At 34.9% G+C, this 23002-nt stretch overlaps 4 protein-coding genes across 4 annotated transcripts; 3 read left to right on the forward strand and 1 right to left on the reverse strand.

Annotated features, from left to right (window-relative positions):
* Nucleotides 1–9076: 9076 nt before the first annotated feature.
* Nucleotides 9077–10386, forward strand: LOC105317745 (ninjurin-1). Its single transcript, XM_011414473.4, has 2 exons — nucleotides 9077–9311; nucleotides 9909–10386. Exons 1-2 carry the CDS (start codon nucleotides 9279–9281, stop codon nucleotides 10236–10238), a joined length of 363 nt encoding a protein of 120 aa, XP_011412775.3. The 5' UTR covers nucleotides 9077–9278; the 3' UTR covers nucleotides 10239–10386.
* Nucleotides 10387–10652: 266 nt separating this feature from the next.
* On the reverse strand, nucleotides 10653–14611 carry LOC117682110 (uncharacterized). The gene is made up of 5 exons (XM_034449052.2): nucleotides 14408–14611; nucleotides 12990–13229; nucleotides 11823–12513; nucleotides 11675–11729; nucleotides 10653–11304 (listed from the first exon to the last, which is right to left on the reverse strand). Exons 1-5 carry the CDS (start codon nucleotides 14439–14441, stop codon nucleotides 10870–10872), a joined length of 1455 nt encoding a protein of 484 aa, XP_034304943.2. The 5' UTR covers nucleotides 14442–14611; the 3' UTR covers nucleotides 10653–10869.
* Nucleotides 14612–17944: 3333 nt separating this feature from the next.
* On the forward strand, nucleotides 17945–19516 carry LOC117682108 (paired mesoderm homeobox protein 2-like). The gene is made up of 4 exons (XM_034449050.2): nucleotides 17945–18085; nucleotides 18236–18337; nucleotides 18615–18811; nucleotides 19020–19516. The coding sequence occupies exons 1-4, from the start codon at nucleotides 17984–17986 to the stop codon at nucleotides 19321–19323; spliced, it is 705 nt and encodes a 234-aa protein (XP_034304941.2). The 5' UTR covers nucleotides 17945–17983; the 3' UTR covers nucleotides 19324–19516.
* A 697-nt stretch (nucleotides 19517–20213) lies between these two features.
* On the forward strand, nucleotides 20214–22969 carry LOC105317748 (uncharacterized). Its single transcript, XM_011414475.4, has 5 exons — nucleotides 20214–20358; nucleotides 21237–21272; nucleotides 21534–21721; nucleotides 22102–22336; nucleotides 22692–22969. The coding sequence occupies exons 1-5, from the start codon at nucleotides 20295–20297 to the stop codon at nucleotides 22892–22894; spliced, it is 726 nt and encodes a 241-aa protein (XP_011412777.3). The 5' UTR covers nucleotides 20214–20294; the 3' UTR covers nucleotides 22895–22969.
* The last annotated feature ends 33 nt before the right edge of the window (nucleotides 22970–23002 follow it).

Here is a 23002-nt window from a genome sequence, read left to right on the forward strand (position 1 = left end):
TTTGATATGATTGATTTTACCCAATATTATATTTTAGAATTAAATATAAATTTAATCAGTGATTGGGAAAGATCGTATGCCATTTATTTTTACGTTATCAAGGAAGGAAGCGACTGAACTCATTCACATATTACATCTTTATTTCTTGAGTTCTATGGTCGATACGACAATTATTTTAGCAAATACAGTCTAATCCTGGCCGACGTTTTTCATACATATTGTTAGGTAATTATGAATCATCGAATAGTCAGATTTTATTGCTTGTTTTTGTGTAAATACAATTATTGCAGGCATGAGGCATCAGGGGAAGGGAGACTGACCCTTCCATTTAATTTTATCATAGCAAACATTTCTCTTAAATTTACACATAAAAAACTGAATTATCAAGGAGTTGCCCCCATGCACCCACCCCTCCTCCCTCACTCTTTATGGATTATGTAAAAATAATGATATTTAGAGTGAAATTAAAGTTATAGAGTTATAGATAAACGCATACTATCCCCCCCACTCTTCTCACAAATTAGGATTTCATGATTTGCGAATTAATATCTTCTTCTTTTCTTTTTTGCTTGTCAAGATTTTAAGGATGAGTATCCCACCACTTTCAAAAACGAGGTTTTCTGCTGGATTGTGTAATTATTCAATGCACTTGATTATGTAAACAATGATATATCAATAACTATTTCAGTTCTTTTTACGATTTCTCTAAGGTACGTTTTCTCTCGGAGAAAACGCACCCTAATTTGTGTGCACGTGGATCCTGACCACCCCACCCCTGGAAAATCTAAATATCCCTCGGACCTTCCCCCTTGAGAAAAAATTCTGGATCCGCCCATGTAAACGTTCCTTTCTTATGAGTCAAGGGTACTTTTTTTCGGGTTACGTTTTCTCAAGGCTATGATTTATCCTGAGACAACTAAGCACGCTATTGATTTTGTTTTAAACTTTTCTGTTTCGTGCTTTGTCTGTTTTTTAAATTAGTTCATCGTTTTGCATTAGCGTCTTGTTCACCCTTTCCGATCCCCTTCCCCCATACATTTGATCCTACTTTTTATTTTTGTAGAGGTTCGTGTTTGCTCTGCTCCTGTTTTGTATTTTTCCTTTGGACGTTTGTTTTTGAACACTGTTTGTCCACATTTCATACAAAACATTGCTCGTTGGATACGTTATTACTACATTTATTATATATTTTGACTTATTTTGCGGGATAAAGGTACATATAGTACTATATAGCTCAATGTTAATCGTACATTGCGTGGCATTAGGTTACTTACATTTGCTATGTATGCGCATGCAACTATTAAATACACAAGCCTATAAATGACATTTTAATGGAATATTTAATATGAAGAGATCCTGTACTTCCATTAATAACATCCCTCTTAATTCTCTGTTTGAGAAAATATTGTATTTTAACATGTAAGTTTTAAGTATCTGGAGAATGTTAATCAATAGTAACTATTATGCATGTATCTTTGAATAATTCTCTCTATTTACTAATTGTGTTTTTCTCCCTTTAATTGAAAAGAATCTTACTATACATACATAGATTTTTTTCAAGCTTAGATAATGTAAAAAAAAACTTATATCAAAATTGTATCAGAGTGGTATTTATAAGATAAATAAAAATTGTTTTGACCATATACAATTCCTTATTAACAAACCCTCGAACCAGACTTGATACTCGAATCAAAATGATGAAAAACCAAATGTGCGAGTCAGCAAAAATTGAATGGTTTTGTCATGTGAACTTTTCATTAACACACGTCTAAAAAGATTGTTTTTGTCCACAGCAGCAGCCATCGCCTCAGCCGAGGATCTCAATCCACTTTCCTCTCTCTTCTTCCGATTGTTCTTCTCCATGTTGTTTTGGGTCTTTCTCTCTTTCTTCTGCCTTCAGGTGTCCAGGAAATGTTACAATCATTGTTGTGGTCTTTTCTGAGGATATGGATTATGAATTTCCATCTTCTGTATTTCATTTCTTGGCTCAGTGGTCTCATGTGTTGTAATTTTGTCCTGCCATTTGGTCTTGAGAATCCGTCTTGAGAATTTGTCTTAGACTATTATTCTGTAAGGCATCTATTCGTTTTTCGTCCCCTATGTTTATCTTCCATGTTTCACATCCGTACAATAGCACTAGAGTGACTAGTGTCTTATATAGTCTTTTTTCTTGCTGATGTTGTTGGAGTTTCATATCTTCTTCAGTTTTGTAAAGGCTAACTCTACCATGCAGTTCTTGTTGTGATACAGTTGCCTCAATGCATACAAATTTGTTCACGTCTATTGTATAGTCCGTCTTAAATTATTGCTTTTAGCGTAAAACAAGAATTTTCAGATTGTACAAAGAGTAATTTTCACTGTGCAAGAAAATTCAGTTACGGGATAACTCTAATTTCATGGGATTCGCATACTTATTATGATAGTTACTATCATCTTTATTTTACCAGTACTTTTAAATGTAGATTACTGTACATGTTCATTGCAATATATTGATGATAGGTTATTCATTATTGATATTACATATTCTACCTCAATGTCAACAATATTTGTTTTTCTATATAGATGTCGCTGACCTTCATATTCTTCTTGGGACTGATGGTTACGGGGGTGAGCAGTCAAGCAATCGGCGCAGATTTTCCTATAGTCATAGGGCATTGTGAGGCCTACATCACCTGCACACGTCGATGCAGAAGTGTTTGTCTTGGTATGCCGACATTTTTTTCTGTTTTGGGAGTGTGACTATAACGAACACTGTCCTCAACCATATGAATATCAATGTATTTGTCGGCGATTCTGAAATATTGCCTTTTTGTGTCCATCGTCATAGCGTCGCACGGCAGTTTATAAAGAACAAAGGAAGGAATCAGACTTGAATAAATCATCCGTTAATTAACAATACATGTCTGGATGTTTTTTTTTAAATTAAAAATGAAAAACACCACATACAGAATCTAAAATAGACATCCCTGTTCCACACAATATCACAGTAGTCTGAAAAAACTCGGAGCTACAGTTCTATAAATTTTCTTTTTATATCTCTATATCACATATCCTAGCTCTTTACGCCTTAAAACCATTAGATCGTCAAAATTGAAGTCAAATAGTTATGATATCAAGAATTTAATAATGAAAAATTGCAATGTCTCGTATTCACTTTACAAAGACATACCTTGTCCAAAATTTGTTAAAACAGGTAAATAGTCCATGTGAAGAAAATAATTCGCTATCTATTTTATAAATAGACTTGATGAACAAATCAAAATGCTTTTAACTAAAATTTAACTAATTTAACTAAGTGTATAGCTCGTGTGTTCTTAATCAAACGAGTATACCGGAATTTCATTTAAAAAGTTGTACCTACGACATTATCAATATTTTTTCTCCTGTAATTAAAAAAAACACATTACCTTTCAATTGATACAGATAGTTTGTCTTACAGATACATGCACTTCAATATTTATTGATAAAATTATGGCTTTAAAGGAGTTATGTAGAAAATGAAATAAATATTTCAACATTCTATTTCAAATTGTGGAAAAATTAATTTCGATACCTACACTCAATTTGACATCATTTTAAAAAGGAGGTCAATTAGTTGTTTACCGCCGTTTTTATAGTCCTGTAGGCATTCTAGGTATATTTCATTTTCAAAATGGACAAAACTTCGAAATTTGTTACTTATTTCTTTCATATTTTATAGAAAATTACAGTTTAAACATTATTTTCATAGTGTTTAGCACAAACTTAAGACCCGATACACCCTGTTAAACAAAGGTATTATTATGAAGCATCTTTTAAAGAAATAATATCTTGAATTTCATAAACCTGCGTTTTATTTACTAGATCTTGATCTTGAGGTCAAGATTTAGTAAATAAAAGGAGCCTACATGTTTATGAAATTCAAGATATAAATTCTTTTAATGATGCTTCATAACAATGTCTTTGTTTCATATGGTGTACCGGGGCTAAAATATTTGGTAAACACAATGAAAAATCATGTTTTAAACAACCATTTTTATGAAATACGAAAGATAAAAGTGTAACGTGTGTCAAGCCGAGCGGTTGCTATTATTTATTTGGACACGTACCCGGTTACACCCGGGATTCTGCAGAATACTTTATTATAAATTGGCCTGTTGTCTTTTAGGCTAATAACAAACTGAATCAATATATTTACGCTTATTACTTTAATAAATTTACTTAATCAAGATATTTACGACGATTGGCACTTAAATCAAATATTAATTTCACAGGGATTTACCTAAGCCCAAATCAACCACAAGTTTCCCCTTGTTAAACTTAGTCCAATGTCCCCGACCACTAGCCCAGGCTACCAAACTACCCCTTGACCAATGCCCCCAGACAATTGGCCTTACCAAGGGTTCTGGCTACTGACCTAAGGTCTCTAACCAGTTGATTTCCCCAGCTCCCTTTGACACTGGTGTACAGGCTTATTCAGCCTTTATTGCCAAGTGTCAAAGCTACAGTGGTTGGTCAACTGGCGCAACCTATACAATTAGGCTTCTTCAGCCCTACGTAGCCTTTAATCTAATATGGCTTATTCCACCCTATTATGTAGCCTTTTATGCAAATAAGGCCTATTCAGCTTAATTTTAGCCTGTTTACTATACTTTCCTATAGTTGTTCGCACTCTGGCTGCAGTGATCACACTCTCTGCTTCTTCCGACTACCGCTGTTTATATAGCCTCGAGACATTCCATTTTTACTTCCAAGGGGGAACAGGCTATTACCATGGAAATACCCTGTACTACCCTATTTCCTTTAATTGGTACGACCTGATTCGTCACAAAAGTAACAAATCTCAGATTTTTGTCCATTTTTGACAAATGAAATATATCTAGAATGCCTACAGTCTTTCCAAAAACGGCATTAAACAAGCCCTTGAGATCCTCTTTAAAATGATGTCAAATTGAATATAGGTACCGGGATTACTTTTCCCGTGATTAAATATAGAATGTCAAAATATTGTTTTATTTTCTACATAATTCCTTTAAAGCCGTAAAATACGGGAAAAGATTCATCAAATCAATTATGACATAATAATGGTTCTAGCTCCAAATAGACACTGGAATAATTTACTAGATCTTGACCTTAAAGGTGTGTATGCCGTTTATAACGGCAGTTTTGCGATTCTTAAAACTATATCCAAATTTTGTCAGCATGACCATATTTAAAGAAGTTTATAGAAAATTTCGAAATTTTTAAAATCAGTATTAACGAGGTACTAGCCATAATATGTAATTTGTAAATCTGCGATTTACCTATGCATATTCATAAACGATAAATTGTCGTTTGAGATTGATTTGCGCATGCATATACATGTACGAGGGAATAGTAATTCAGAAAAGCAGCATTGAGAACGAGGTGATACGACAGGTTTGTTTGCAATTGCTTAAATCATATAAACAGGCTTTTGTGCTGTAAACAGGAAGATATAAGATCTTTTCATCTGCATTGTATTAGAACGGCTGAGTATCGTTGTCGATGACAATTAATGAGAGCTCTTTTGCAATAGATTATAATTATAAAATAGAACGTCAAAATATGATTGAATTCAATCTAACATATCTTGTGGTGCTAATTAAACCATTTATAATCTTGCAGTAGATTATAATTATAAAATATAACGTCAAAACTTTCAAGTCTGTTTTTTTATATTAAGATTCACCGTACTTTCTCTTTAAAATTCCATTGGAAACGGCTGATATACCCTTAAGGGCGTTGTTTACTCACGGTTTGAGTTCTAAAATAAGGATTGTTCAATGTCGTTAGTAATATTTGTTCAAAACACAAAAAGTATTAATGAAACGAATCATACTGACATAATATTCAATATTTTTACTTCTTTATGGAGTAAGGCTCAAACATAATTGGCTTTGAGCAAAACAGACAAAATTCAGACTAAATTTTTCAGATTTTGCTTTTCATTGAAATTTTTGGCACTACTATAATATTAAAACTTAAGATTATACTTGTTAGTCAAAATTGTTTTGCATATTTTTTGTTGGTTTTACCTCACTTTTTCTTTATTATAAACTTTATTATAAACAAAACATTGAGAAATGCTTACAAACGATGGAAAAATGACAATAACAAACCATGAACCATCTCAAAAATCCATAAAACGAAATACAAATTCAAAGCAGAGCAACACAGACCTCCAAATAGATAGAGGTAGGACCAGGTGCCTAGGAGGAGTGAGCAACTTCTGCTGACCGGTCACACCCGCCGTGTGCTTTTCGTCGTAATCGGGGAAAAATAATCGGAAAAGTCCGCAGACAATTAGGTGATTAATTATGGTCTAACAATGAGTATGAAGAACGTCAGTCAGCATGCGACCCAGTGGAAGATTGTATTTGCTGACAAGGTCGTTGTATCGACCATAGAACTTACGAAAAGATTACTTCAAGGGAGACTGTTGATTGTCCTGTTTTATCAACTTGTTTGCCAGTAGCTTGCTTCGTCTTAGAAAGTGTTCATACGAAGATCATGTCCTTGCGTATCGAACCAACTGAGAGACAAAACGCCATATGCAGGTGATGAAGGTATACTGCTACTTGAGTAAGGAATGTTGACTATGGAGAAATTGAAGTCATTGCGTTTATCATAAAGTTCTGTTGTTAGGTTACAATCAATGTCCATGTCCAGTAAAATATGAAACAGATGATGCAGACTCTGTGATACAAGCCACCATATATCAAAATTTTGATCATTGACCTCATATGAATTTTATGCCAGCAGATGAAGGTTAATATAATTCATTTTATATTATATCACACGATTTCAGATGACAATTTTATTTTAAATTCTTATGTATAAAAAAGTTTACTTTTGTATTTTCAATGATTCACCAAAATTTGAATGTTAGAAGTTATGTTACAAACGAGATAAAGAGGAAAGAAGTTGTTGTAATGTAAACAAAGCTCGAGTCTTATATTTGTTTACAAATACTGTAAAGTAAAGAATTTGCCATTCCTTTATCAAAATAAGTTGTGGAAACAAGATAAACTGATTCAGTGGGTTCATAAATAATTTCATAACAACAAATCAGCATCATTAGATTTAACCTTATACCAATACAACAAATAAGTAAGCATTAACAGGACTCAAGCTTTGTTTACAAAACTAACAACTCTAACCTCTGTAACTCGCTCGTAACTCGATATTTTACTTTCAAATTTTGTCAAAAGCATTGAAAAAATCTATTTTAACAATTTTAGACATAAAAATTGAAAAAACAAATCTTGAAAATTTTGAGCTCAAATCGTGTCTAAGTCCCTTTAAGTATTATTACCATTCATTTTTTTTTTCATTTAATCAAAAATAGGTAGGGATTTGAAAACTGATAGAGGGATATTCATAAAAAAAATTGTTATTGAAAACTTAATATATCTATTTAGTGCCACTGCCACGCTGTTTCCTCTTATAGACTGATTCCGAGTGTACTTCTGATTACTGTATATTATATCAAAAGAGAACAAAATAAAACATGACCAAAAACAAATATTTACATGCTTTCTATTATTTTTATCATACCTAAGGTCGTGCTAATTATCATATTAGTACTTTAATTTTGAATGTTTCATTGTTTTGTATTGATGATCGGTTCTTGAAAGTTGTTCTTCTTTACGTTTGTGAAAAAATAAACATGTACGATATAACTAAATCAAAGTGTATCAATATTTTCGTGAAAGTACAAAATTTTTACAACTTTATCTCCTAACGGTGTTGCATTTAAATCAAAAAGGAAACCTCCTGGCTCACAAATTTAGGTGTTAGTAAATTGGCAGTTTCATGTTGTCAATTTCTGTAGCCGCCAAAGGTCGGATACGGTTTTTAAATTCACATCGTCAACTTTGTATTATAAATATCAAAATTATGTAATACATGTACGTATGAGGAAGAATTTTTTTTTAAAAATCAAATGACGACAAATATCTGGATCTTTTTTATTTAATTTATCCCTGATTTATCTGCCTTTTCAGTCCAATAATCGATAGTATTACTTGGACGACCTAACCACGGGGGCACGCGGTTTTTACCTGAGACACTAGTGTTACATTAAAAGTTTAAAATTTATCAATTTAAACTTAACTATAACAGTTTACAAGGGGGGTAAACTGTTATAGTTAAGTTTAAATTGATAAATTTTAAACTTTTAATGTAACAGTTATAAGTAACATGAATCAGCAATTCATGATATTTCACTGTTCAATTAATTGAAAAATGTTGTTATTTGAAATAGAAATTCGTGCGTTTATGACCTTTAATTACGTATCAAAATTTAATAATTGAAATTAGTTTAATTAATTTATTTTGTTTAGTGCGATGAAATATCTTATACATTCTTTTAACTTAAAGTGGTATTCTTACATAAATCTTATGTAGACTAATTTTCACTCCCAAGGTTTACTAGCACATCTTATGTAACACATAGAATGTCATTTTACATTAAAGAATTTTTGACAGGCTGTTAGGTAGTAATGTAAACATTTTGTTTTTCGGTTTCTTTGGAAATAAATTCTTTGGCGCATTAGCTTGACACTTCGAAATTCCACGTAGATAAACTTATTTATTTTGTTTCGGCTTCAAGTTAATCCTGTCTTTGTTACAGGTCTTCTTTGCGGAAATGCGAGTAATTGTTGTAACACCTTTTTGGCTTAGTTAACAGTGTCAAGCATCAAAGAAATTTTGCCGAAATTGGGCGTTAACCTTTTTAAAATGAGTTACCTGATTGGTCAATTTCAAGTCCGTAGAGTGACCGCGTTGGTAAGTGATTTTTACGAAATCACTTTCCAATTGCGGCTCATCGAAATAAACATCTTTTAATTAATTTCTACGGATTTTGATTTTGATTCCTCAGGTATTGTGAACGTGAGTTCCTCACATAGCCACAAATCTGCTGAGCTATTCCCCAAACATCACGACGGTGAAAACCAGAGTGTGATACTAGTACCAGGGGTGTGTGGTAGATGCATAGATCACGTTGCCTTTATATACAATATGCGATGACCTCTCGTTATATTTGGACCATAAATTTATTTCTCTTTTCCTCTGAAGATATGGAGCTAGAAATTGGGCGTCTTATCGCAACTGTAAATAAATGCTGATACCGGGTGGGTCTGCTCGAAATTCGTCTTATCAGTTCAAAATATATATATACCTGGAAACATGTGTTTATTTGTGTGCATGTGTCAGTGAAGGAAGAATTGATAAAAATGTGACTCGTTGTCAAAACAAAAAAGTTTCCTCACACAATGTCGGAAGAAGGAGCATCTCCTAATAAAGAGGTAGGCTATAGAAGCTTATTTAGTATTGCTACAAATTGTCATTTTGGATTAACTGATTTGAGTTTACCTTCAATTTTCGTCGTTTTGTATGTATTAGTTTATTTTATCTGCAAAAAGTAGATTCAAATAGTTAATTAAATGCCTTACTTTTCTTTTTCTCATCTCTAAAATGTACTACATGGCATAACGTATACGTATATTTATCAAGAGTTTTAAAATATTCGCATCATTTTTTTTTTCATTTCGAAGTCCTAATAATTTACATGAAGGTGTTATTAATTCTATAAAAAGTAAGAGTTATGAGTCCGGGTCACTATACCAGGTCGATATTTCAGTATTTATAACTCAGTACGAGTGTTTGTGGACATTTAGACAAGCCCAGTTTCAGTTATTCTTATTTGTAGTTATTTAAAGATGGCTTAATAATAGTAGTAAGAGCATCTAAAAACAGAAATAAAGACAGTTGACTCATATTTTAAACGAGATCATCATAAATATACCCCAGGGGACTGCATCCACTGCACGAAAGTTCAATTGTATTGTACTTTTTCCTGCCATGGACGATTTGCGGAAGTTGAACGTCCCGTCTATTTTCAGAGCGTGGTGAAGAAGTCGGCCTACTCCCAGAAGAAGACGGTAGCCGAGGGGCTGCTTGACGTGGGGTTGTTGGTGGCCAACTCCTCCCAGCTGAAGGCCCTGCTGGACCGAGGCTCCTCCCACAGCTATTACTACGCCCTCTTGGTGTTGCTGATCCTGTCAATCATTGTCCAGGTAGTGGTGGGGTTCCTCCTCCTGTTCCTGGGGACCACTGAGGGGGATCTAGAGAAGGACCGCCGCTCCAACCTAATGAACAATGTGGTGGTGGCGCTCATATTTGGAATCGTGGTTCTAAATATAGTAATTGGGGTGTTCGGAGTGTCAGTGTGATTTCTGGGGGATATATACTTGTAGTGTTTAGTAATTGTGAAATACTGTAAATTTTGCACCGATTGTCTTGCTTGCGCCTCTACATGTACATTTTGTTAATACTGATGAAACGAAATTAGGAATAAACTAAAAGGTAATATTTTTATCATTCCTCGAACATATCAATCATTTAATTTGTAAATACATGTATAGACAAAGCACTGTATTGAAATTCTATGCTTAAGCTTTGTTCTAATTGTATGATTACGATAAAAAAGATGACATTTTATCATGCACTTATGCATAATGATAAATAATTAAAATCTAAATATATCTATGACAGAGTTTTTTCTATCAGATTGAAGTTGCAGCCAGAGAACAATCTAATTTTAAAATTTAAAAAAAATCAGTTTATTTGTTGGTAAAAAATTCTTTCTTCATCGTTGATATTAATTGAAATAAACTAAAGCGCACAATATATAAATAGCCTCCCACAAGAGTTGATTTGAACTAATGAACGTAATGTGCATCATAGTCTGGTATACTGCACCACCTCACACCAGAAGATCAAATGATCAGGGTCGGGCTGCATCAGTCATTAGTCAATGTTTTGGCACTAATTATCACAAACGTTTCTATGACCCCATTGTGGTCAGACTTGAGAGATCCTGTGATGGTGGTTATGTCTATTTGTATCGCCTATTCGACTGTAACCGACGATTCTCTGGTCCTCGTTCTCCACGTCACGTGACTGAAGGCCTTGTGTGGCTGCCTCACTCCCACAGGGGTGCGGGGAGATATTGTCATAATCGTCCTTGTCTCTGAGAAAGACCAGATTAGCGGGGAAGTTTTCGAGGACGAAATACTTGTGTGACTCGTCGTCGCGATCGTCGAGTCGAGTGCTCGAACTGTACTCCCACGGATGGCAGGGCGTGTTCGATTGGTTTTCTGGTTGTAGTATGAAGTACTGGTTGTCTATTGGTAAGTCGTGCTCGGGATGGTTCGGACCAGGATCTATTGTGTTGCCATAATGAAATCCTGGTCCCACAAACTGTGCTAGACTTGGTCCACTAATGTAAGATATGTCCTGGAAAAGTTAAGTACCATTTAATATTGGTACTTGTACTCATAATTTGATAGCATGTTTCAGCATAAAATACTTTTACCTTTCTTCATTATTATTTCTCAAAGAAAGTACAGTGTAGTTTAAATTGCTAATATACAAGCCACTGTACATGATTCGGTGCTTTTAAGAGGATCAATGCATCGGGATCAATCTATATCATATATGTTTTAATACTTTCAAAGAAAGTACAGTGTAGTTTAAATTGCTAATATACAAGCCACTGTACATGATTCGGTGCTTTTAAGAGGATCAATGCATCAGGATCAATGTATATCATATATGTTTTAATACTTTGCGTTTGTGCAGTTTTCAATGATAAAGGTATCGTTACCTTATCTACAGTGACTCCTCTGTGATCGCTGGATTCTTTCCTACCGTTAACACACCTAAAACATTAAGTATACATGTTAGTTTTGAAGAAAAAAATACAACAGGATAAACGAATGAGATTAATCCCTGCTCACATAACCCAAACTTACCCTTTGACCTTGTTTCTACATTTATATAATATCAATCCGGCAAGCACTAACAATAGAAATAAAATTCCAAAAACAGCCCCTAGCAGGATTTGGTCAGCTTCAAGCAGAGGGAAACTCCCTAAATGAGTGCTCTCTTCAGATCTGTCCTCAGTGGTATTTTTAACATCGAGGTGTGTGGTGGTTCCCCGAACATCAACACCGATGTCGTTTGCTCCTGCTCGAATCACTCCACTATTCGAGAAGTATAGATTGTTTTCATGCAGGATGTCGTTTGGTGTAGAGCTCGGACTTGAACTTGCGGCGGAAGGATTCGTAGATGATGAGTAAGGTGGTTTAACAGTTGTGCTCTTTCTTGACCAGGTGTTTGTCTTCTCCGGAATCGTTGAGGTCTCTGAGATTGGTTTTCCCTGTGTTGTTGTTTCCAGTGACGTAGACACTTTTTCTGTCGGGGCGTCCTCCAACTCTTCAGCGCTTGATTGTTGTCGCCTGGGGAAATGTCCCCAGGGTTTTTGTCTTGGTGGTTTGGGAATGGTGGGAAAATCGTTAGAATATCGAAGTTTTGTGAATTTTTTGTACGGTAATGCTCCGGTCTGTGTGATGTTTCCGTACAAGTTACTTGTGGTGTTCTTGTTGTCGAAAAGAACATTGAACCATGGGTTGTTCAGTTCACTACTCAAAGTCTTCAGTTCACCTACAAAATCAAAAGACAGTTACAATGTTATTTTTTTACTGTAAACAAGAGAAGTGCATCTAAAATAAGTTAGAAGGGACATTGCCTCGAATGTGCATTGGTTATATAAATTGATTATTTTGTTGGCGCCTACAATGAATGAAAAAAGCCATTTGATGAAACAAATATAATAATCAATCCACTAAAAATAATCTTATTAATGTTCAATAAATTTGGGAGAGAAGAAATCAAAAGAGACTTTTAAAACCAGTACATTATACAATTATGAAGGCATTTCAATATCGAAAAGCGAAATATCGCAAACATATATCTGTGAGCCTATATATCTTGTTTTCACATAACAAATATGTCCATGATAGATTTACGATACTCAGAATTCCCTACACTACATTGGTATGTGTCTCAAGAAATGAAGAAGCAATAAATCTGTCGCCCTTACTGTCGTTAAATATAACGGACAAAATGACCGTGTTTACCTGTTGTGTAGCAGACTTTGAACTGCGCGTAGCAGTCGTTGCGCACCCAGATGGCCGCCGGAAGAATGTCGTTGGAGTACCCGTATGATCCGGGTACGTTGCACGTGATGACGCGATACAATAACGTCACATCTAGACAGGAGATGCGCGCGGCATCCTTCAGGATACAGTACTGTTTGAGGTCGTCCGTCGTCCACTGGGAAACTTCGCCATCACAGTCCACCAGTCTACATGTGTGATCTAAAGATATAGAATCAACAAATTTACATGTGTGTAAAATTACAGTCAATTTTCATACAGTTCGAAGAAAATTGGAGAAGGTGATTTCCAAAAATATTAATATAATATGTAGCATTCTAAGCATTCATTGAATCGGTCGCTAGTGTTCATACATGTATGTGATTCTACTTATTATAATGATAGCTATGTCTTAAAGCATAAGATCTAGGTCTTAGAAAATGTATGATCCCAACCAACATGTCCTGGAAATTCGAAGATCCAATCAAAAGGCCAGTGACACCGTCATCATTAACAGGACAAAAAAATGATCTGTACAATAGTGGGGAAAACGAAGGGAAAGACCCGAAATAGCCTGATGACACAGAACATTGATATTACAATATTGAGGTTCACTCGAAATTATATGGATGATGAAAAACAGAAGGCGGGCGGGGAGGGGGGGGGGATTGGCCCCATACATTCAAGAGTGCCTTTGAAACAGGTTAACATCTACACGAAATATCATCAATGTTAATAAAGTATCTATATTGAGAGATAGTTAAAGAAAGAGACAGACAGACAGATAGAGTGAGAGGGTAAAATGATGGACATTGATAGATAAAAAAAATGCAAAGAGGGGAAATATAGCGATATAAGAAATCGAATATCGATTGAGAGCTTATGGGACAGACAAACGAGATTAAAGGGGTGTATATAAAGAGAGAGAGAGAGAGATAGAGAGAGAGAGAGAGAGAGAGAGAGAGAGAGAGAGAGAGAGAGAGAGAGAGAGAGAGAGAGAGAGAGAGCAGACTAATATGTGTAGAGAGAAGGATAAAGGCAAAACAGACGAAAACAAATGGACGAAAGTTAGAGCCTACATATAGCTACTTACGATTCTAATAAAATTAACATAGCTTTGATGTGATCTGATAGAAACTGTGTAAGGTCCTACGGCAGCAATTTACTATTAACAGTGAATAAGTATTATAGGTAAGATATATTAGATAGGAAAATTATTAATAAGATGACACTAAGCATTCTATTTTTTATACTACATGTATGTTAAGTATCACCTTATTGTTGACCGATTAAAACTCCTCAATATACTGATAATATCATTAGCTAGTCGTAAAGAGTCCTTAAATCATAGTAACTGAAGTATATAAACACACTGTTTGTCATTCAATTGATTCACATACCTGATTTGTTTTCAAACTTCGTGCAATTTCCCATTATCCGATCCAAACCCACCAAATGGTGAAAACAATAAACAGAAAAATAACGATCGTAAAGACAACAGATTACAGCTATCTGGAGGGGATAAAAAACAAGTTGATGGATTTCCTACAGTGGTCATCCGTCACGCATGATCAGCTGACCGGGCCCGGGGGTGCGGCTGTGACGCGCACTGCATTATCTCCGTGTCTGTGTGGGATTATCCAGCCGTGCATTGTTCATTCATAGAGGAAATAAAGTCATGAATAACCAGTTAACCATCTACATTCTAACAAACCGTTTACATGTACGTCATTGTGCCCCCCCCCCCCCGCCCCTCCCCGTTCTGCTCGGTTAGGGATAGAATTTGCACCATTGACGATGGACTATGATTGTCTGGGTGCTACCTACAACGTAGAGCTCTGCCGTTGACTTTGGATCGGAAAGTTGTGATGTGGTAGTGGGGATGGGGGTGGTGGGGGTGTAACTACATATCATATTGTATATTATATAAGTATATCAATGTTTCCTCGCGATAACAGTATAAACAAGGGTAAATTTTCCGGGAACGTGGAGTTTTGAGTTGCAACAGCTTGTTATTGATTTTAATACTTCTTTTAATGAAATTTAAATCGAAGCAATCGCGTTTATGGAATAATAAACGTAATAAATGTAATTAAGATGATCATGTTCTCACGAAATCGGGACAATGTCAACGCTCCTATATGCAAACAAATACCAATTTTTCCAACGACTGGATTTAAGAAAGAGTTTAAGTTTTCCAGTAGTATCATCATTCATTAAAATATATATATTGCTCGAACTACTTGTTTGTGAAAACAACTAAAATTTAACGATAAAAAATGATTGATTCGTAAAATTAATACTGGTTTATCTAATCATTTTCTTATTTCAAACCAAACTTGAGAGTTGCATGAGTGGAAGCAGTCCTGGAACAACCTTTTACTTACTACGTGAAATTTATTCAAAATATGATATGCAAAAAAGCGTGTATGTACAGTTTCTAATAATTCAACTCCCTTTATTTTTAGAACATACCACTGATTTCATCTATAGTCAGAATATATATTTCACAATATTTACATATTATCGAACAAATGAAGAGAGAGCACAACTTTATAAAATAAACTATATGAAGAAATCGCATTTTCTACTCTATATTTTACCTGGTATATAACGTACATAAACAATCTACTCAAGGTGATTTGACACACCTGGCCTTGGGATCATGAACCAACTTCAGACTTAAGTCAAAATTTCAAGCAGTTATAAAATGATTGTTCATCATAAAATGACGTTTAATATTAGTATTTAACAACTTTATATTAGGACTCTTTTAATGGCATTTCAATTTTGTTCCTGTTTTCAATCAAGAAATATTAAGACAGAGTAAATTAAGTCTAAAATTGCTTCATGATCCTGGAGCCAGTTAATGCTTTTAGTAAATTTAAAGTTCCTTAAATTCCTCTACACTATTGTTCACATACTGTATATTGTACATATATGTAACAAAGATATACTATCTAATATATACTGGTTTACCGACTTACTTATTAGTCTTTAAGCTTTCTCCATATGCAGACGAGGGAAGACAAAACAACGTGTGAGATAAAAATATCAACAGAAAACAAATATGAGAGTTAAGCAAAATACACAAGATACACAATAAACGACATAGTAAACACCATTCAGCTGAAAGAAGAACCGATTGAAAACAATGTATAAGAAATCTATTTGTGAATTATGATTATTTTGTACAGTGGTTCAACTAATGCAATTATGTTTTTAAAATACAAATCACTTCCCCATACTAAAAATTTTCCACCTTTGTTAACCTCTTTTTTGGCTCATATGGGGGTCTTAATTTTGTAAAACAGCATCATCATTCTTAAACTTTGTCTATGTGCAGTTATGTGGTTTGGTTTGAACGTATTTTATTGTTACGATGGTATATACGAAAGGATCCGGCACAAGTTCTGCAAACTTAAAACGCCCTCTCCTGTCAAATTGTGACACAAAATTTACATTATTACGAAAAAAAAAATGACAATATCAAAGATCATAATACAAAAATTCATCATTGAAGTTAAACCAAAGTAGATATACATCGACAAAAGAAAAAGAAAATTATAGTAAGTTTCTATATCTAATTGTAGACAATGTTGAAACCGTCCAGATCCCCTAAAAAATAGCCGAACGTTAAAAAATATTGAAGTTTATGTCAAACGTTGTTTTTGTTGAGTATTACATGTACCTTGAACATATTCTAGTCTAATCATTTCAAACAAGAGAATTCTGCTTAAATTCTAAAAATTTGATATGTACATGTATATATATATTGATATTGTATTGGTTATGTTTAACAAAATCTGCGTTCTCTTGTTGATAAATGTATTGTACACACTAGGAATAAATAATAATGTATGTCGGAGAGGATTTATATAGGCAATGCCTGCTATCCCATCCGTTTATGTTATATAATGCATATATAATAAAATATTGTTTAAATTAAATTATGAATAAAAATATATTTAAAGAATCGCGCGTTATAATTTGTACAATATAATTAATATTGATAAACATATTTATAATCAGCTCACGATAACAATATCTTTATGATAAATATGATAGAACTGAGTCAAAATTTCAGCGTTGATATCATTTCTAAGAACTGTTTCAGGTCTGTTAAAATCATAATTTGTTGAGAGGATTATAATATTTTTCAATGATATTAATACTAGCAAATGTTATATCTATCAATATTTTAACAATAAAACAGAGAAATAAGAAAAAAAAAACAATAGAGTCAAAAACCTACAGAATCACTATAGTAACCATTTCATTGTTAATGCTGACTCATACAATATATATGTACCAATAATATAAAAAAAAATATGTAACAACAAAATGTCTCGGTATTTTACTAATCACGACAAATTCCATACGGCAATATCTTGTTGTGTATTCAGATATTTTGACACATGTGTTCAAGATGATCAGTCAATAATTACCTCTAATTTATTTCTCCAACTCTCTGTCTAAATAAGATAATTGTCAATTGATAATTGACCAATCATTAATTAATTATTTTGCCTCCTGTTGCGCGTGGTCTAGTAACAACATTTGGCGCGTGACATAGACAGATCAGACGACCCGCCGTGAACACCTCCCCCTCCCACCCTCCCCGCGGGTAATTACACTCATTATCTGTGTAGTGCTCTTCGTCCAAAATTCACTTACTTTTTCCTCATCGAACGCAGCGGGAGAGATCAAAGAATCAACAACGAACACCAATACATATAAAAAGGGAAGGACAAATATCAATTCATCATTAATTTGATTATCTTTGCTGGTATCAAAAGGTAATGTAAAATTGTAAAATGTAATAATGTAAAATTTTAAAAGATCCGTTGAAATATTTTTAAAGAAAAGTGCTCGCATAATTTTGATGTGATAATAAATATTTCAATTCACTTAGTATTATATAATTTGGAAATCGTGATTAATGAAAAAAGATAAAAACATTTAATCTTATTGTTATGTTACTTTGTAGCACGTTCCAACAGATAACAATAATCATGGGAATTTCCGAGCCAAAAAAAGTTCCTACTCGATCCCGGATTAAGTACCGTCAAGATCAGGTAACAATCTAAACACGAAAATTGGTTTGACTTATATCGAAATCTAACGATATAAGTCTGATCGTTTGGAACAATTTAAAAAAAAAACCCGATTGTTATATCAATATAGAAGATCAACTATCAATATAAATTTGCATTATTCTTATTCAGCTGGAGACTTTGGAGGAATCGTTCCGTTCACACCAGTACCCAGACTCTGAGAGTATCGAGAACCTGGCAGAGAAAGTGGGCGTGTCGTCAGAGAGAGTGGCGGTAAGTCTGGTCACCTACAGTCCCGCAATAACCAACATCAGACAGATTTCTATATTTTGGCGTTAAGATATTATAAAAAATCAAACCAGTAAACTATTGGAAAGAATGTTAAAGAAAGAAGTCGCTTATATAATCTTGAATTTAAGGCATCAATTCTAAAATTGACAATATTTGCATTAAATATATTGATTTTTATTCCTTCAAATAAAAAAAAAAAAGATTATTAAAAAGGCATGTCTTTGGATAATATTTAATTTACATTTATCCTTTTTTGCAGATTTGGTTTCAGAACAGACGCGCTAAGTTCAAGCGCGAATCTAAAGACGCTCAGATGAACTGGATGAGGAAGCAGTTCTACACAGAGAATCAAGACGTCACCGTGACATCAGAGATAAATTCACATCTCATTTCCTGCAGCCCATCCGAGATGCATGGAGAAAGTCGACTGCAGCCCGACTGTATTCCATCCAAAAAGTAAATATTAATAATTTATAATCATTTGGATTGTATCGTAAGTAAGAGCTCAGACACCAGCATTACGTCAGCGCCATTATCAACGTGATTAAATCATTCAGATTTTCCTCTCAGCATATCATATCGTTTAAACTGAAACATTACATTACATTTACAATTACGTACTTAACATTATTGATTTTAATTGCTTTTTAATTTTTTTTATCAGTTTCCACTATTTACCGAATTCTTTGGCGGCCCGTTCGGACGACGGAAACTCATCTTTCTCCTCCGGAGCTTCTTCGTCACCAAGTCCACCAACAGTGATGATGACGTCACCATCACCTTACTCCATACCACAGAGACAAAACATTACAGAGTACCCGTCATCTTATCCAGCCTTTTACCCACAATACATATCGGACTATCAACAGTCGTACTTCCGGCACTATGCTCCTCCCCAACCCTTGATGCCAGTCAACCAAATGCATTTGCCGTACACGTCAGGGTATCAAATGATGACGCTCCAATGACGTCACTAGGAAATTTATTTCATAATGACATTGACTGAATATGAATTATTATAAATTATGTACATACTTGATCGACCGTTGTAAATGTGCTACTCTGATATAAAGAAATTAGAATAAAACAATTATTTTATTATTTCTTGTTGTGTTATATATCGGTAGTAGTGGTCAATATGTCTCTTAGATAATTTTATTGTTGTTGATCATGTGGGGTTTTGGTGATTTGGATTTGCAAGAAGAACGTTCATATTTTATCAATGCATTGATCAATCTCCTAGGAATTCTAAATCTCATTCTATGGAGGTTTGGGTTAGCACCATAGCACCAAAATGGACAAGGAACTATCTTACGCCTTATCTTTATGTAGCCTAGCTGTGTAGGTGGCGCTGAACCGGAAATAGATGCAAACAAAACCATTTCCTTGGAAATCACAATATGAATTTCCTTTTATGCTCTGAACAAAATATATCTTGTTTTCAATAACTTACGGGTTGTAGTTTAACTGTTAGCATGATTATAAATCGCGTGGTAGGTAAATGAAGCGACATTGGAAACTGTAATCACATTGTGCAATGATACCTGTGAGTACCTAAAAATAATAACACAATGATGCAATAGATGAAGACAAAGGGAATAGAAAAATGCATACTAAAAATGCTAAACACACCGGCAGTTAAAGAACGAATTCGAAATACAAACATACACAACGAAATTGAAATTTTTAAAGAGAATTTTCATGCAAGTATAAATTACGCAATCCATATTATGATAGAAGAGACCTGGAGGTCCAGCCCTCACGATTTAGTATACCAAAGATTTGGCCTATTACAGCACAAGGATACCGAGAGTCACACGGTCACCAATTCCGTTATCTCTTACGACCAGTGCGTTTTGTCTGGTTCTCTCTGGGTCAAAAGTTATCTCGGGCACTTAATGATCGCGGCACTCTGAAAGACACACCGACATCTACTAAAATGAGGTTTTGTTTAGTGATATATTCTCTCCTTAACCTGTGGAAATTAAGCTGGGAATTTCCAGGTAATTCTTCAATTCTACTTCTATTCCAACTACTTAAAGTGGATTTTGATATTCTATTCGAACACAATCACCACCCACCCCCTAAAATTGAGACCGAAAACCACGTGGCAGGCATCCAGTTCTTTGCATGGACTACTATATGATATAGACCAATATTTTCATGAAGCTGCAAACATCGTTTAAAAACAAGTTTTGATGAAACCAGTATTATAATACTAATTACCATCTTATTCAACTTTTATTGTGATCTAACATTAGCAGTAACTGTTACATCTATATGTTAAGGACGTCCGGTACGTTTCGAATGCACGAAGTCGCAAGTTCAAATCTACATGTTGAAGTCTACAGTAATTGCGTTTAAGTACAGTAGCCAGTTCTTTTTCCATGGTCATTGTCAAAGAGTTTAGAGCGATGTTCTTGTAGCCCCCAGCTATCTCTTCTTTGTAGGCATTTAGGACACAATGTGTAGACATGAATGATAATACCAAACAATCTTAATTCCGTTATTTTTCTGGAAATTTTGACCCATTTGATCTTGGAACTCTGGCCATGTATTGAATTTAGTAATGAACATTTTGTAAGCACAACTCCTCTAAAACCGCTGCATGGAATTTAGAGAAACTTTTTGTTGGGTTTAGAACACAATGTGTAGATGCGCATATTACCAGGAAATTCTTATTTCATTAGTTTCCTTGGAATTTGGCCACTTTGAATTTATTTTTATTTTTTTAGGTTAAAGACAAAGTAATAGATATATACACATGTATATTGCAGGTAGTTTTTAGCTGATGACTTTTTGCGAGTGATGCCTTTCATCAAATTAATCTGTGTATTTAATGCATACTACTTACATCTTGTGTTTCTTTTGTTGATAACAGAAGAGCGACAAGCTGGATTAGTTCCGAATTGTGGAGGTACGTTAAGTTTATGATTTTTTTATTAACAGGACTCATTCTTAAATATAACGCAACACATTATCAAATGTTCATAAAACAATGAAATTTCACTTAATAGTTTTTATTTCGTGATGTTTGCTTAGATAGCAAATATAATGATATATGATAATATAATGACATTAATATTAAATAATATAATATTTATAATACATGTAGCAATATATTTAGTCTTTAGGCTTGTGACAGTTTTTCCTGTACTTTTTGTTTTGGCTCTGACAGACACGTGGTCGAACGTCGGTAACCCGTGCCAACATAACCCCGACCAACAGCTGTACTACCCCCACCCCCACGACGCCGACAAGTTCATCCAGTGTACCAAGGATGGGGAGATGTACATCATCCAGTGCCCCGCGGGCAAGGAGTACAACCCCTCAGTCACCCAGTGTGCCCACCCCGTGACCACCACGGTCAGTATCTCACCCAACCCACCAACACTCAGACCGTCAAATTCTTTCAAAAAAGATGCCTCCATGTAGAACATTTCACTGTGTGTCATGCCCCACCGTCACCAAAATTCTCCAGTCACTCTTTCCTCAACTCCAATCCTTAAAATAAAGGTGCATAAACTTGAGGTAAAAACTCTGACTTGAGGCCGAGTATTGACTTGAGGAAAGTTGTTCTGACTGGATATATCCCAATCTTCCTTAATTGAAAATCCCATCTTCCTTTGTTAACCCCCCTCCTTCCAAACATTTTTGCCTACACAATGTACATATATAAACGATACAATCATAACTGACATTTGTTCATGGTTATCAAGTGGTAAATGACGTATTCCTGATTCCAGGCGCCTCTACCAGCAGTGACGAATCCTTGCACACAAGACGTTGTAGCCGCCAAAAAGATCTTCTTCCCTTACCCCAACGACCCGTCCCGCTTTATGATGTGTGAGGGGGTCATGCAGGTTAACATCATGACCTGCCCCTCTCCCTTGGTGTGGGACCAGGGTCGGGAGTCCTGTGTTTACACCGTCCTCACCGGAAGTCAGCCCTCACCCAATGTCGTCACCACCGTGGCTCCAGGTAAGCGTGTACAGTGACAGGTGACCACAGGTAACACAGGTATAACGTCCAAATATAGTAGTATTATTTAGTTATACAGGTTATTGTATATTTGTACCTATTCACAGCAAAACTTGTATCAGACACTGGTACACACATATCATAAACACTTTCACATGTAACATGTTACTGTCAAATTACTAGTCTTGATTGGAAAGCAATTTCTGATTCAGACATACTGCCAAATTGTGATTTTTTTACATTTATATTATTTACACAAACGTACATGTACCACTTCAATGTAGATGTTCACACATGTTCTGAATGAAAGGTCTCAACAGACATTTTTACATTTAATCCGATGCTTTAATTTCAGACTATTCTCGTCAGAAATGCCCCAATACAACACAGCCTACAGACGAAATCTACTTCCCCCACCCCGACGCCTCCAAGTTCATCCAGTGTGCTGCGGGGGGCACGGCCTACGTGCTGAACTGTCCCGAGGGTACGATATGGAGAGAGAGTGCGAAGAAGTGCCTGTCTCCGTTCGCTAGCCCAGACCTGCCACCCACGATGTAGAGGGACGAGGATGAAGACGAGGGGTGATCTCAATGTATATATACTGCCTTAGTGAATAAAAACTACAGAAACTTGTTCTTTCTTTTATGATATATAACAAACGTCTCC

This window comes from Magallana gigas, chromosome 4 (assembly GCF_963853765.1).
Source record: "Magallana gigas chromosome 4, xbMagGiga1.1, whole genome shotgun sequence".
Taxonomy (NCBI): Eukaryota; Metazoa; Mollusca; class Bivalvia; order Ostreida; family Ostreidae; genus Magallana; species Magallana gigas.

Coding starts and splice junctions, on each gene's coding strand:
- LOC117682108 (XM_034449050.2), top strand. CDS start 17,984: ATGTTACTTTGTAGCACGTTCCAACAGATAACAATAATCATGGGAATT. Junction 18,338..18,614: donor TGTCGTCAGAGAGAGTGGCG/GTAAGTCTGGTC, acceptor CCTTTTTTGCAG/ATTTGGTTTCAGAACAGACG. Junction 18,812..19,019: donor GACTGTATTCCATCCAAAAA/GTAAATATTAAT, acceptor TTTTTTTATCAG/TTTCCACTATTTACCGAATT.
- LOC105317748 (XM_011414475.4), top strand. CDS start 20,295: ATGAGGTTTTGTTTAGTGATATATTCTCTCCTTAACCTGTGGAAATTA. Junction 20,359..21,236: donor ATTAAGCTGGGAATTTCCAG/GTAATTCTTCAA, acceptor TGTTGATAACAG/AAGAGCGACAAGCTGGATTA. Junction 21,273..21,533: donor ATTAGTTCCGAATTGTGGAG/GTACGTTAAGTT, acceptor TGGCTCTGACAG/ACACGTGGTCGAACGTCGGT.
- LOC117682110 (XM_034449052.2), bottom strand. CDS start 14,441: ATGGGAAATTGCACGAAGTTTGAAAACAAATCAG. Junction 11,730..11,822: donor TGTAGAAACAAGGTCAAAGG/GTAAGTTTGGGT, acceptor TTAATGTTTTAG/GTGTGTTAACGGTAGGAAAG. Junction 11,305..11,674: donor GAGGAGTCACTGTAGATAAG/GTAACGATACCT, acceptor TAACTTTTCCAG/GACATATCTTACATTAGTGG.
- LOC105317745 (XM_011414473.4), top strand. CDS start 9,279: ATGTCGGAAGAAGGAGCATCTCCTAATAAAGAG. Junction 9,312..9,908: donor GAGCATCTCCTAATAAAGAG/GTAGGCTATAGA, acceptor GTCTATTTTCAG/AGCGTGGTGAAGAAGTCGGC.